This window comes from Buceros rhinoceros, unplaced genomic scaffold (assembly GCF_000710305.1).
Source record: "Buceros rhinoceros silvestris isolate BGI_N320 unplaced genomic scaffold, ASM71030v1 scaffold18382, whole genome shotgun sequence".
In the NCBI taxonomy this organism is placed as follows: Eukaryota; Metazoa; Chordata; class Aves; order Bucerotiformes; family Bucerotidae; genus Buceros; species Buceros rhinoceros.
In genome coordinates, this window is record NW_010401144.1 from 5,780 (window position 1) to 20,277 (window position 14,498).

Sequence of the window (14,498 nt, forward strand, 5' to 3'; positions counted from 1 at the left end):
ACACCCTTTGCTATTGACCGGTAGTTCGGTAGGGTTCAGCTGCAGAGCAGCCTGGGGGCGGCTGCAGTGCTCACCTCAACAGACGTCGCTTCTGCTGGAGGGAGAAACCGCTGTAGCAGGGTAGTGCTGAGCGACAGCTGGGCTGTAGGTGAGGATGAGGAACACAGGAGGGGAGTGATGCAGAGCCCATTCCAAAGGGCGAGGCCGTGGGTGGCCTCCCTCCAGCCACACACATTCCTTGTGGCCTGCTCCTGGGATCTTTGTCCACTCCCTTTTTGCAAAAGCAAACGCCAGGTTTGGGCACATGAAAGCATTTTTCAGCCATACGGGAGTGCCGTTTGCCTTCCCCAGGGGCCGTTATCGTGTTATCAAAGGGCTGGTGAAAGCCAGACCAGTGAGTGGTTCTGACCGTGCCCAGGGCTGAAAACTGGCTGAGAGCACCCAGAGTGCGCAGAGCTGGAGATAAGCCATCGTGATTCACCCTGCTGTGTTTATTTGCTTTCAGGGCAGGGAGGCTTCAGCACACACAGTTACAAGCAAAGAACCGGCCCAGTGCAGCTCCCTTGAGCAATGACCAAGGGCGCGCAGCACTCATTTGCGGGGAGCCAAGCAGGGCGCGGGGGCACAGCCGAGGGTGCTGGCGTTACACTGCCAGCTTGCTGTGGCCCCACAGGGGCACTTTCGGGGCAGGTCTGTGCCGTTTGTTAACTGCAGGTCTGCTCGAGTCCGCGCTTGCCTGGCATCAAAGCTTGCTGGAGACCAGCTGGCTCTGAACGAGCTCTGGGGCATAACAAGGGAAAACCTGAGCTTGCCCGAAGCCTCGTGCTGTCGTGAGCGGTGCAGGTGGGCCAAGGCGCTGAGCATCACCTGAAGAAAGTCTTCCAGAAATGTGGACAGAACTAGGGTCTGCCTTCTGGAAGGACGTATGCTGGGATGAGCTGAGCCTCCTTTGTGGGCTGATCTCCATCCAGCGCCCCAGAAAACGCAGAGGCACCAACAGCTGGGGAGCTGAGCTGAGCAGGTGGCTCCAGGGCTCTGCAGATACACAGAGATGGTCTGGCCAGTAGATGTCAGAAGTCCACAGGCAGTTCGTGTCCTCCACCGAGGAGGTGAGATGCCACTGACGTACCCCGCTCTGTCCCTGCAGCGAGCCAAGCTGGAGGCGTCCATCGCTGAGGCTGAGGAACGCGGGGAGATGGCTGTCAAAGATGCCAAGGCCAAGCTGGAGGAGCTGGAGGCCGCGCTGCAGAAGGCGAAGCAGGACATGGCCCGGCAGCTCCGCGAGTACCAGGAGCTCATGAACGTCAAGCTGGCCCTGGACATCGAGATCGCGACCTACAGGAAGCTGCTGGAGGGCGAGGAGAGCAGGTGGGGGCAGCCTGTGGGGTTGGCGTGAGGAAGGGTCCAGCCCTTGGGGATGTTGTGAGGGCCCAATGCCCAGGTCCACAAGGACCTACAGAAGAGAAATCCTCGCAGTCGGGTTTAAACTGACTTCTGGTCTTGAAAACGCTTGGGCTGAAGAGCCAAACTGGTGAGTTCTGGGGAATGTCTGATGCTTTTGGTGAAAATGGGCAAAGAAAACCAAGTTGTTCCCCATCATATGTTTGATGCAGAAAATTTCCACGTGGCTTTAAAGCCCCGTGGAATTAGGACCGAGCTTCTGCGCTCTTTCAGCCCCCCGGGTGATACCAGAGCTCATCATGTAGGGCCGGCACACAGCGCTGGATGGCACATGGCTCTCACCTGAATTATTTACACAGGAGTAACTCACCGCCACTGCCTTCACCCTCGGCGCTGAGGCCCTGGAGGAACACTGAGTAACGCGGCATCTAACCCGTCCTCTTCCTCTCTGTGTTTTTCTTCTCCGACAGGTTGGCTGGCGATGGAGTTGGCAACGTCAACATCTGTGAGTTGATGTTTTAATTTCTACGAGTTACACGTAGCTGCGCACCTGTAGACAGCGCAGGTGGCCCCAGCCGGGTCCGCGGGCAGGAGCCTCACGGTGCCCTGCCTGAGCTTCTGCAGCCCAGTTACAACCCCCTGCTTAAATGGGAGCCCCCCCAGACAGAAGCTGGTGGTGCTGGTGGCTCCATGGTAGAGCTCGAATTCCTCTCTGTGAAATTTAACTTCAGGAAACACTTATCTTCCTTTCCTAATGAGAAGAGGCATTGCATGGCCTGGGAGGTTGTGACATCGGAGGGCGTCTGTCCCTCTTTGAGTCCCTGGACAGATGCTGGTCTGCAGCTCTAAACCAGTGGCTCTGCTTCTCAGGGGCCACAGCTGGTGATCCACGTGCCCCCAGCCTCACCAGTGCCCCCAGAGATGAGCTGGACGTGTTTCTGACCCAGGGTCCTCCAAACTGCTCAGTCCTGAGCCGGGCTGAGGGATGGAGAAGGGGGTGGGCTGTGCAGCAGATCACGGGGAGTTTTCAACTGGTTGCTGCAATTTCAAAACAACCTTTTTGTGAGGGTGCCAGAGGGGTTCGAAGCTCCCTGGAGCTCATGTTTGGTTTCCTTCTCTCTGTGCCGCAGCCGTGGTCAGCTCCAGCGGGGGAGGGAGCTACACCGGTTCCGGAGGATTTCTGGGAGGAGGACTCGGCGGAGGCCTCAGCCTGGGAGCGGGCATGGGCAGCGGGCCTCTCGGCTTCTCCTCTGGGGGCAGCTCCAAGTCCTACACCGTCACCACCACCTCATCCACCAGGAGAAGCATCCGGAAGTAGCTCCGGGAGGGGAGATCGGCCGTACCCGTCACATGGGGGGAGGGAAACCATAGAAAGAAAAGTCTTGTTGCCTTTTGTAGATAAATTGGCTGCGAAATGTCTGCGGTGACGGATGAATTGGGATAAGACACACCAGAGCACCCGACCCTGCCATGGCACACCTGAGGCTTGATCCCGCACTGCTGAACTCATGGGAACCATTCCCCTGAGAGCAGGCTCAAGCCCGGAGGGTGAAATTCATCCGGTGAAGCAGGAGGGATAAAACTTTTGTTGCTTGTTCCCTTGGTACCCCCTGCTCAGGGCTGGATTTCACCCTCCGAAGGGCCAAGCGCTCCTTTGAGCGACAAGCTCTTCCCCATCTCTGCTGTGGGTGTGCACAAGAGACCAGGTTATCTCCCTCTCACTGTGATTTTGAAGACTTCAGTCCCTTAGGCTGCCCGGAACACACCAGCCTGCAGTCAGATTTCAGTCTGGCTTTGGGTCCTTAAAGTACTGGAAGAAAACAGTGAAACCTTTTGGGGTTTCTGCTTGTTTCCTTTGGAAATGGGCTCAGAACTGGAATTTAAGATTCTCCTCTGAATGAAGCTGATTTCTCACCAAAGGCCACGCAGGCAGATTTACTTTCAGGTCCTTTATAGCCAAGTAACTCGTCAACAAGCTCCCCCACCCATTCCTTCTCCTTAAAAGAAACCCAAAGCTTAAGGGATGTGAAGTTGCTTAGAAGGGAGGTGACATTCCCCCTCCACGGGAGTCTCTGCTTCCACCCGCTGTGTCAAAGCGTCTCTGGTGCACTCTGGTGCTTTCCCGCAGCGAGGGGGAACGCGTGTTTTGTTGATGCATCACTACAATAACTGCGTGTTCCTGCCAAAATGCGTCTTCGACTTCAGCGTGCCAGGGAAAACAGGGAGGAAGAATTGCGAGATAAAGAACTCGGAGAAGCGGCACAGAACGGTGTGGAGGGCTCAGCCGGGTCCTGGCAGTGTAACTTGGGTTGTTTTATGCCTTTGTGGTCTCAGACCTTGTGAGGCCGTTAATAAAGTTTCCCTATCGTGTGCTTCTTCAGCCCCACCTGAGTGAGTTCCTTCTCGGTGCTGCCATGGATGCTCGAACATCCAGTGTTGCCACCTCCCTGCTCGGGGCTGTGTCCCCTCGAGCAGTGCCACGCCGTGGCCGGGGTCAGGACTGGGGGTTTGCTGCCTGCACCATCTTTCATTCCTAGGTGAACTTGACCTGCTTTGCACCGAGTCTGGGCAGGGGGATGAGGGCTCTGGTTGTGCCCAAGCCCAGCTGCTGATCAGGCCTGAAACGGGGTGAGAGCAATCCCTCTCCGAGCACCATCTTCCCCCGCTGAGGAGTGCCAGGCTGGTGGGGAGTGGAAGGGGCCTCTGGGAATCACCCAGTCCAACCCCCTGCTCCAGCAGGGTCCCCAGAGTAGGGTGCCCAGTTTGGCATCCAGGCAGGTTTGACTCTTTCCAGAGAAAGAGACTCCACGACATCTCTGGGCAGCTGAACAACCTCTCTAAGGAGCTAAGCATGGAGGAGACACATCTTGCAGATGGCCAAAGCCTGGAGAGGTGAATCCGGGCCTTGCTGCCTGAGGACAATCCTTCCTGCTCCTTTTGGGGCAGCGAGTGATGAGAAGGGCTCACCCCAGGGTGCATTGTGCTTGCTCCCATTCTTGGCGGACCACGGTGTAGATGCATCCTGAGTCCCTGGTGGAGCTGCTGTTGCAGAAGGCATCACCTCTGAGGAACTGCAACCAGTCAGTTTGTAGTCACTGAGAGAAGCTGTTTCCTCCAGGGTGAGGACAGTGACGAGGCTGCCAGGACCTTCAAGGATGCTTTACCTGCCGTTGCACTACCCAGCCCCCATCAGCCCAGTGCCCAGCTGGGCCCAGCACCTCATGCCTGAGCCTGCGTGTGGTTTTACTACGCACGAGGCACTAAGGGCAGGGGGTGGAGGCCAGGCTGGCCAGCAGAGCATGGCTCTGATCTCCTGGCCAAAAAGGGAAAATTAAAAAAATCCCCTGAAGTGAGCTGAGCTGCAAAGCTCAAAGACAGACGTTGCCCAGCTGGTTTTGGCACTGTTTGCTGTCACCATGAGTTGTGGGTCTCTTTTAGCCTTACAAGACATCAGCAGGGCTCTCCCCTGCTGCTTGAGTGGTCTTGTTTGAGGCTTCTTGAACGTTCAGGCATGAGGCGCACGGGGACAGATCCTGCTCCGTGTGTGCAGGTGTGAGGAGGAAGAGACCTGTGCCTTCATCTGCTCTGGAGAGTGGTTGTGCCCCCCTCCCTGCAGAGCTGCTCATGGGCGAGGGGGGTGATGTGTTGGGGGTATGGGAGACCACTGAGGCACGGTGTCTGGGTTGGGAGGGAAGAGCTCCCAGCGGGAGCCCAGGAGGGTGCAGCCTGTGCCCATTATAGACCCCCAAAAGCTTTGGCATTTGGTCCTGGAGCAGAGACAAGAACAGACCCTCCTCTCTCCGGGCGAAGGTGTCCTGGGGAGGTGAGTGGGTTGTTCTGATGATTTATTGGCGGCGCAAGACTTGGACTAGAATAAAGCGCTGACAAAACACACAGTTAGAAATAAATCACCCCGACCCCTTTTCCTTCAAGTAGGGTTGATGCCCTTAACCGGCAGCTCAGGGTGCTGGGGCCTGGGTGACTGGGAAGGCACTGGGTACTTGTCCCGTGGGTTTAAGGTCAGTTTGGATCACTTGAACAAGATGATGAAGTCAATTTGTGGTTTCAGGCTGGACACGTTGGTGGATCAGCCTCTTTGGTACCTGGCAGCAGACTCTGGCCCCTAGACCCTTCAGTTCTGGCAGCGGAAGAGCTGGACCATTAAAAACCCAGAAGGAGAAGGGAAGTTCGAGGATCAATTCCAGACAGGTAATGCAAATACTGAAACATGCTGCCTTCAGACAGCAGCAGCCCTCAAAACCTGTCCTGTCGGGCACGTGGTCACTGAAGTGGGGGTGACATGAAAGGAAAGAGCTCGCCAGGCGACGTAAGGTGAGTTCTGCTCCTGCCAGGGGTGCGTGTGCCTGACCCAGCGGGGCCGATCTGGGGTGAGAGCTGCTGGTCGGCTGGGGTGGAGAAAGCCCCGATGAAACTGCCCGTGGGTGGAAGGTGCCCTCTCCACCTTCCTTTTAATCCTTGAACCTGTAGGAGCAGAACAACACCAGAAGCAGCCGGGTTTAACTGCGTAACGGTGTTAACTGTGTCATGGGGGTGCTGAGGGGGTTTTAGCCCTTTTTGCTCTAAGACTTTCCAGCAGACGCAGCAGAACTCTTGAGCACAGAGAAGACCTTTTACCCCCACGTAAAGGAGAAACAGGCACATGGTCTGGGGGAGCCGGGCACACGCCGGCTCCGGTGTGTGTGGGCAGAAAGGTTCATGTGTCGCTTTGTTTCCAGCCTTGCCATCTCTCTACAGCTCTGTATACGTTGCTCCTGGTTGACTTGGTCATGGGCACTCGGAGCTCCTCGTGCTCCTGCTGCTGACACCATCACCGCAGCTCAGCGCTGGGCAGACCCCGCACTGCTGGTCCAGCACGAGCTTCTGTTGGCTGAACGCGTGGACACTTCCACGGCCAGGCTCTGGGCCATGGGTGAGACCTCCCTGGGGGTGATGACCAGCTGCAAGAGGGTGAGCAGAGCTTAGGGAACCCCTGGAGAAAAGAGAGGAGGTGCCTGGTTTGGTAGAAGGGGAATACTCCGACTTACGGGTGTTGGTGGGGAAGCCGCCTTCTGCGCAGAGCCTGTGGGGTGGGAAAAGGCTACAGGTCATCGGCCAAGCCCTCCAGCGTGAGCCTGAGCCCCCCCACACACACCCCCCCAGCCTGTCTCTCGCTGTTTGGAGGCAGCAGGACTGGCCGGTTGGGTAAGGTTGAAAAAAAACCCAGCGGGAGCCGGGCCCCCCCCACACCCCCCCCCCCAGCCTGTCTCTCGCTGTTTGGAGGCAGCAGGACTGGCCGTTTGGGTAGGTTTGCCCTGGTGGAGGTTTGTTAGGACCGAAAGGAAGAACTGATCTCCATCAGGACTGTGGGCTTGATTTGCACTGTGGCAGCTCGGAAAGCACCATCCCAGTGTTTATCCTTTCAACACACGCATCTAAAGTAGCTTCTGCAGCCCCCACCTGCTCTCCTCGCTCTCCAGCAGCTTCCTGTAGGTCACGATCTCCATGTCCAGGGCTAGCCTGACGTTCATGAGCTCCTGGTACTCGCGGAGCTGCCAGGCCAGGTCTGCCTTGCCCTGCTGCAGGGCTGTCTCCAGCTCGGCCAGCTTCCTCTTTGCGTCTTTGACGGTTGTTTCCCCACGCTGCTCAGCGTTGGCCACAGCGGCTTCCAGCTCGCGGCGCTGCGAGGAGCAAAGCACGGTCAGCCTTGGGTGTCTCTTGTTGTCTTTGAACGTAATGTGCTATCAAGGGATGGGCTTGAAGCGTGGCTGCGTGTTCAGCCCCGCAGCGAGATGGACATGACCCCCCCCTTGACAAGGCTTTGAGGGAGCTGGACATGCAGCTCCAGGGCTTCTGCTGGCAGGGGATGGGATGCTGTAACCTTCAGGTGCTGCTTGAGCTGGGCTTTAAGGCAGCCCTGGTTGGAGCAGCGGAGTCCTGGCTCACACACTCCCTTCGCACGGTGCCTCGGCACCGTTTAATGGAGTTATGGGACCTCACTGGACCACAGGTCACCCTCTGCCCCGCTGGAGCAGCCAGACCTGGCAATGCTCACCTGGGCCTTGGTGCTCGCCACTTCTCTGCTCAGTCTCTGGACTGTCTGTGTCAGCTCGACCGTCTTGGCTCTTGTCTCCCGCAGGCTCTCGGCGTTCCTGCCTGCAGTGACTTGCAGCTCCTCAAACTCAAAAAGCCCAAAAGACATCGTTGCGTATCCCCAAACCACACACTTAAATTAAATCAGGGCAGATCAGGAGAGTGGGGGGGTGTTTCTCTGGGTCTGACATTGGTCCGAAGAGAGAATTTGCTCCCAAACCCTCCCCCTGCCAGGTTTTCTCACCTTGCTTTTATACCAGGCCCATGCTACTGCCCGGCTCCTGCGGGCAGCATCCTCGTACAGAGCCCTGACATCCCCGGTGATGCCGCACAAGTCAAGAGCTTGGCTGTTGTCCCTCTGCAACACCAGCAACATATCTGAGATCCGGGCCCACAGCTGCTGGAGTTCCTGGTGGCAACACTGGGTTGAACTGGTCCTGCTGTGCTCCCAGTCCAGCCCCGCACTGGTCTGTCAGCCACACTGCACACCTTGGTCCCCCTTTGTGGTGGCCACGCAGGGGTGAGCTGCCGTGTCTCCCCTCTGCCCTGCGTTGCCCCCCTCTGCCCCGAGTTACCCCCCTCTGCCCCCGTCCCAGCTGGGAGTTGCAGACGGTGGCTGGAGCGGTGGGGAGGCTCCTCACCTCTTCGTAGAAGGTTCTCAGGAATTCAGCCTCTTCTTTCAGCCTTCCCACCTTGGCTTCTAGCTCTGCTTTGTTTAAGAGAAAACAGCCCGCGTCCTGGAGACACGTTGGGGGTGGAAGAAGGGAGTTTGTCAGCGAGAGCAGACTCAGGGCTGCCCTTGGGGTGAGGGATGTTCCTGCTGGTACCATGACCCCGCGCCAGCTCCCGATTATGCAGTTGCTGCCAATTTGAGTTCTAGCAAACCCGAGCGCCAGCTCCTGCTTGTACTTGTCCTGTGCCGCTTTGGGGAGAGAACTCACCACGTGCGCCCCAAAGACCTCACCCTGGGGCCGAGAACTCAAACAGCCCCTTGCTCACCTTCTTCAGGGTGATGAACTCGCTCTCGGTGCTCAGCCGTCGGCTGCGTTCGTCCTTGTACCTGCGTGGGAGAGCGGGAGGTGTGGTGGAGGTCAGCACCATCCCACCTTCCGTGGCTTTCTCCAGGCCTTCTGTCACCAAGTGAAACTCCTGATTTTCTTCCTTCTCCCCGAGGAGAAGCTTTACTCCTGTTCCTGAGCCCAGGGGGAATTGAACAGCCTTTCAGAGCGGCTTCTGCGTCTTGCAGCAGAACTATTTTCCTTTGGCCTCTGCAACAGCAAATCGCTGCTGGACGTTTCTAAACATCAGCTCCTTGGATCAGGAAGGAGAGAAAGAGAACCTGGAAGGGGGACGCCCCGTTTCATCCATCTCTGGAAATTGGGACCTTGGGTTTTTACACCAAGATCCTGGTAGGTCTCTGCATCTACCTACTTGTTCTCTGGGAACGATTTATGACCACAGAAAGTTCACAGTTTCTGCCTGTTCACAAATCTCAGACACTTTGAGCCCGACACCTGCATTTCTCTGGTTTTTACTTACATTTTCTCGTTGGCTTCCAAAACCTGCTGTGCTGCTTTCAGGTCTGATTCAAGCTGGGCTCTCTGGCAGCCCAGTGCTTCCAGCTGCTTCTTCAACACACCAGTACGAGCCTCTAACACGGGTGTGGTGGTGTCCTTGCAGTGGTTCTGACCCTGCAGAAAGCTCCACTTGGTCTCCAGCGCCTTGTTCTGCTGTTCCAGGAATCGGACCTGAATCACAGAAATCAAAATAGGAACCGAGAAGAGCGTTAAGAGCTGGTGAGGGGCTGCCAGGGCAGTGAAACGTCTCCTGCTGGTGGTACGTGCGAACGCAGCGTTTCCTTGCCCAGGGTGCTCTTGTTCTGGGCCACCCGTGGGGAAACGGACAAAAACCTGAGCCCTTCTAGAAAGGGAAGATCTGCAATGAACTGGGGATGCGTGGAGAGGAATGGGAAGGGACTGGAAGGCCGATGAAACTGGTTTTAGCTTGTTCCCTCCCTGGAGTCAGGCCTAGAGATCAGACCAATGGTCCCTGTACGCTGAAGCGTCCCACCCTGGTACTCCCTGGGCAGGTTGCCCTCAACGTCTAAAACTCCATGACTCCCTTTCCACGCTGGCCGCCTCACTGGACTCCAGCACCTGGGGCAGCTCATGGCTCACCTTGTCGATGAAGGAAGCAAATTGGTTGTTGAGGGTCTTGATCTGCTCTTTCTCTTGGTACTTCATGGTTTGCATGTTGGGATCGAGTTCCAGTTTGAGCGGCTGGAGCAGTTGCTCATTGATGGTGATGGGCGTGATGGTGCATGACCTGGAGACTCCACCAACCCTGTAGCCAAAGCCAGCACCTCTGTAGCCAAATCTGGTGCCTGCTGCACCAAAGCCATATCCACAGCTCGGAGGAGGACATCTTCCAGCAGCTCTTCTGGGCCTGGAGCATGTCACGCCATCAAGACTTCTGCTGCTCGCGTAACCCACACCACGGTAGCCCACACCGCCAGCCCAGCGGCATGAGGCAGCGCTGAAACTACACCAATTCCTGGGAAGAGCTATGGAGGAAGAGCTGAAATTCCTGATGGCATGACCAGAGCTGATGCTGCTGGAGCAGCAGGACATTGCTGGGTGGGAGAGAGACAGCTGGCGCAGGCGATGTGCTGGGAGCAGATCCCCAGGACCGCAGTGCAGCACCTTCACCCTTTTATTTGCATGGAAAACGGGGCGAGGCCACACGAAACCTCCACAAGATGTTTGTGATGCAAAGCCCGTGAACTGCTCAGCATAAACTGCGCTTCCCAGCGGAGAAAGCGGCGGCATGTTTGTCCCATAAAGGTGGGACGCAGCTGTGAAGTCAGAGGGGTCACAGAGAGTCAGTCTAGGGCTTGTGTGGCAGCACCTGGAGCGAGGGGAGTCGTGCTGGGGGAATCGTTTTCAGGACACAGGGTAAAAATTGTGTGTTCCCCTTTTCACAGCTTGGACGAAGCGAAGTGAGGCTTTGGAGATGTGAAACGCTCCGTTATCACGGGAGAGCTTTACGTTCTGCTGGTTCCTCAGCTTGCAGGTGAGATGGGATTCAACCTCCTGCTTAATAAAACCTATCTGTGACTTTACCGAGAACTTGGTTCCTGGACTTTACCAGGAACTCGCAGGCAGGTTCCTGGTCAGTGACCATGTTTGTTGGTCCTGCCTGTAAGACAACAACATTTTCAGTGCCAGGGAAACATCTGTGGGGCCAAATCTGTTTCTCAAGGTGGTTTCTCTGCAGCTTGCTGATCTGGATGTTTTCCAACACGGTGATTTATTTGGGGGAATTGCCATGAGTCAAAATTGAAACCAGTTCTTGGAACCTGGTGGCTTTTGCAGATGCCCTTATTGGCCAGATCCTCAGAAAACAGGTGTCTCCTCCTCCCCCCATCCCTCAGCTTGAAGGTCGGGTCCCACCTGCTCTGGGGCAGGGCCAGGCTTGGTCCTGCACCTCCTACACTGGGCAGGTGCCCTCGCAGCAGCGTCAGGGCTGGGCCTCTTCCTGGCTTTGCTGTTCACACACGTGTATGTCCCGGTCCCTGGATGGACCGGGGTAGCGTTGGAGCCCGCGTCATTGTGTAGGAGGGTGGCGTGTTTCGTAGGGGCAGGGTGGAAGTTTCATTTGTTTACTGCATTTCTTTCTCCTTCCCTGTTCGGTGGTTGGTTACAACTGCCAGCCAAAATTACCAGCTTGGCTGCAGGGAGCTGGGAGCTCTTGGACACTTCGGCTCCAGGGCTCGCAGACATCCTTAGGGGAACATCTGGAGTTAATCATGGAGTCACAGAATGTTTTGGATTGCAAGGGACATCAAAGCCCACCCAGTCCAACCCCCTGCAGTGAGCAGGGCCATCTGCCCCCAGAGCAGCGTCCCCAGAGCCCCACCGTCCGACCTGCCCTGGGGGAAGGCAGGGATAGGGCTTCTCCCAGCTCTCAGGGCAGCCTAGGCCAGGGTCTCACCACTCTCAGCATCAACAATTTCTCTCTGCTCTGAGCCTCCCTCTCCTAGTTGAAGCCATCACCCCTCGTCCTGTCCCAGCAGCCCCAGATGAACAGCCCCTCCCTCCCTTTCTGACCCCCCCCTTGCAGCTCCCCAAGGCGGCACTAAGGTCTCCCCGCAGCCTCCTCTGCTCCAGGTGAACCCCCCCAGCTCTCTCCCCTCTCCTCCCAGCAGAGGGTTCCACCCTCAGGGCACTCCTGGGGCTCCTCTGGCCCCGCTCCAGCAGCTCCGTGTCTCTTGTGCTGCAATCTCATGGTTGTCCTCAATCCTCACGTGTCAGACCATGTTCCTCCAGACTGCAGCTGAATTTTACAGTGCTCTGGCTGCATCTCTTCTCCTCATGTTGCCATTCTAGGAAATGTTTTCTGCTTTTGATGACTCAACTGACACCGAAGGTGATTTGATTGACGGGACTGAAAGCTTTAAAATCCCCCCCGTGTTTTCTGTCCCTTTGCAGTCTGCTGCTGTGAACAGGTGGAGCGAGGACCCTCCCTTCAAAGACTTGTGGGTTTTTTTAGTGTTTTGACCTGTAGGAGGTTGTAAAGGACACAGGTTTGACACAGGACCTCCTGCAGTGGCACAAGGAGCACAGAAGCCTCCAGAGCCAGCGGTGCTTTTGCCACAGACTAGACTTCCTGACTTCCTGTCACTAGACCTCTGGTTACAGACAGGAATCTGCTGCTGGAAGAGTAGCGACCACCAAAGCATGGGCCAGTGTTGCACAGGATTCTTCCTGGGGGTCGGCACACGGCGGCAAAGGCAGTATTTCAGCTTGGGATTTCCATCCTACGGAGTTGATCCATGGGGACTATTCCAGCAGGAACAGGGATTCGTCAGATATTCACAGGGCAGCCACCATCAACACACAACTCAGGAGGATGGGAAAACGGGGGAGTAAAACCCCAACGTCTGTATTTAGTGTGTGTCCTGATAACTGGCCAGTAATTGGGAGATTTGGGGCTGTTGGGAAGTGTGGCAACTTGCTGTGATACCGGACACTTAACCTCTGCCGTTAAGGGACATTTTGTACACTTTCACTAATATAGAGGATGTAAAAATGGCACTTTATTGTGTAATGACACAGGGCTATATAGTTCCCCAAGAAGCTTCGCCCATCGTGGGCAGTTACTGCCTTACTGTTACAGCACGTAATCTTCCGACCGCCCACACTGCCCCCAAGTGTTCTGCAACAGGGAAGCTGCCGGCAGGTCAGGCAAGAGCGTTGGACCTACAGTGACTTGGCTGCTCAGCGTGACTGGCTGAGCCTTTGGCTTGGTAGAAGCTGAGGCTGCCCCAGACACCCTCTTTATTCATGCAGGGGCTTCCACTGGGGGAAAACCTACGTGCCTGAGGGCGTCAGGAGCTTTTTGACTTTGTAAGGCATTTGGGTCCGGAAATGCTCTAAAGTGCTTTGGAAATGGTCGCATGGTAGGACATCGGGTCTTGGTGGGATTTGCTGCAGTTGCAGAGGCGGTGGATCGTTGGACAGACTCTGAGGGGTGCTCATGGGGTTGGGCGAGTAGCTGTTTCTTCCTTGCAAGCATCCTGCAGGGTGGTACCAGCACCCACCTGCTCTTCTCGCCCTCCAGCAGCTTCCTGGATGTCACAATCTCGATGTCCAGGGCCAGCTTGATGTTCATGAGCTCCTGGTACTCATGGGCCACATCCTGCTTCACCTTCTGCAGAGCCACCTCCAGCTCAGAGAGTCTGCACATCCTTGACAGCCGCTTCCTCATGCTCCTTGGCTCCAGCGATGGCTCCTTCCAGTTTGCATCTCTGCAGGTAGGAGGTTTTCGCTGGTGCCGCTGATTTGCATGTACTTTGAATAGCGCAGAGCTCTGACTCGGCCTGCCTGAGCATTCACCCACCTGCACTTTGTTGTATTTTCAGACTCTGGAGGTAAACCTCGAACTCCAGGACGATTCTCTGTGCGTCACTGAGACGTTGGGGGGTGTTGTCCTCTCACTGCAGGTCTCTGCTGATGGTGGTTCAGTCATTAGTTGTAATCCACCATTTCACTCTGAATTACAGGCAGCTCGTAGAGCGGAGCAGCTCACGTGTGTTTCCTGAGAACTGGCTTTATTGCTCCCCTGCTCTAGAGGAGGAGTTTTGGAAAGCCTCAGCCTGGGAACGATGATTGACACGTTACTGCCCCAGGTCATCCTTACCTGGGCTTCGGTGCGTGCGCGTTCTCCAGTCAGGCTCTGAATCACCTGATTCAGCTCCATGACTGCGTTCTTCGTGTTCCGCAGCTGTCGTGGTGTTTGCCAGCGGTTTCTGTCAGTTCCTCATACCAAGGAGAGAGAAAACGCGATGAAAATAAATACCAGAGTGAGGAGGTGAGTCACTAATTAAACCTACGTGATTCCGGGCCTGCAGTCCCGGATCTTGAGCTTTGAGGTGAAAACCTTCGTCTCTGGGGGACGTGAATGACTGGTTTCGACAGTAGCAGCTCTGTGTGTGGAGACATGAATGGAGGATGTGTCACACGTAGGGCAGTTGCCTCAGAAGGAGCTTCCAGGAGCCTGTTCAACCCACACTGGGAAATCTGAAGAAGCAAAACCCATAGCAGAAGTGGGACATAACTGCTTTGGTGCGTGTCCTTCAGGACTGACCTCGCTGTACTACCAGGACCCAGCGTCAGCCAGGCTGCTCTTGGCAATGTCGTTGTACTGAGCTTCGACATCAGCCACGATGTCATCTGTGTCCGATTGTCTGGACAATAACTGAGGGGTCCAAAATGGATGCTCGTAGCTGATCAGTGTTCTAAGGACAGCAGGAAGACTATCAGTCATCTGTGCTGGAGTCTCCACGGTGTGGAGACGACGAGCTGTGGTGTGCTCCGCGTCCCCTCACTTCAGCCTCTCTGCAGAAAACCCAAAGAGGGATTTTCTGGTTTAATCCCTCTGGCTTCTACCTTCACCATCTAGATCTACCTTCACCATCAAGATCCCTTAGGATCTCGCCCTTGCAG

At 56.1% G+C, this 14,498-nt stretch overlaps 2 protein-coding genes and 1 pseudogene across 2 annotated transcripts in view; 1 reads left to right on the forward strand and 2 right to left on the reverse strand.

Annotated features, from left to right (window-relative positions):
• LOC104489956 (keratin, type II cytoskeletal cochleal) overlaps positions 1-2,719 on the forward strand; it is a gene marked incomplete at its 5' end in the record, with an annotated part of 8,495 nt that extends 5,776 nt beyond the window's left edge. The window contains 3 exons of the mRNA XM_010132177.1: positions 1,144-1,368; positions 1,872-1,906; positions 2,532-2,719. Of these exons, the coding sequence (XP_010130479.1) occupies positions 1,144-1,368; positions 1,872-1,906; positions 2,532-2,719 (448 nt within the window). The remainder of the gene's footprint in view (positions 1-1,143; positions 1,369-1,871; positions 1,907-2,531) is intronic.
• A 3,467-nt stretch (positions 2,720-6,186) lies between these two features.
• LOC104489957 (keratin, type II cytoskeletal cochleal-like) lies at positions 6,187-13,260 on the reverse strand. Its single transcript, XM_010132178.1, has 13 exons — positions 13,094-13,260; positions 11,214-11,274; positions 10,614-10,689; positions 9,974-10,123; positions 9,669-9,898; positions 9,031-9,239; positions 8,491-8,551; positions 8,133-8,228; positions 7,736-7,900; positions 7,454-7,579; positions 6,859-7,079; positions 6,447-6,481; positions 6,187-6,359 (listed from the first exon to the last, which is right to left on the reverse strand). Exons 1-13 carry the CDS (start codon positions 13,258-13,260, stop codon positions 6,187-6,189), a joined length of 1,770 nt encoding a protein of 589 aa, XP_010130480.1.
• Positions 13,261-14,148: 888 nt separating this feature from the next.
• The window catches only part of LOC104489958, a 7,792-nt pseudogene continuing 7,442 nt past the window's right edge, over positions 14,149-14,498 (reverse strand).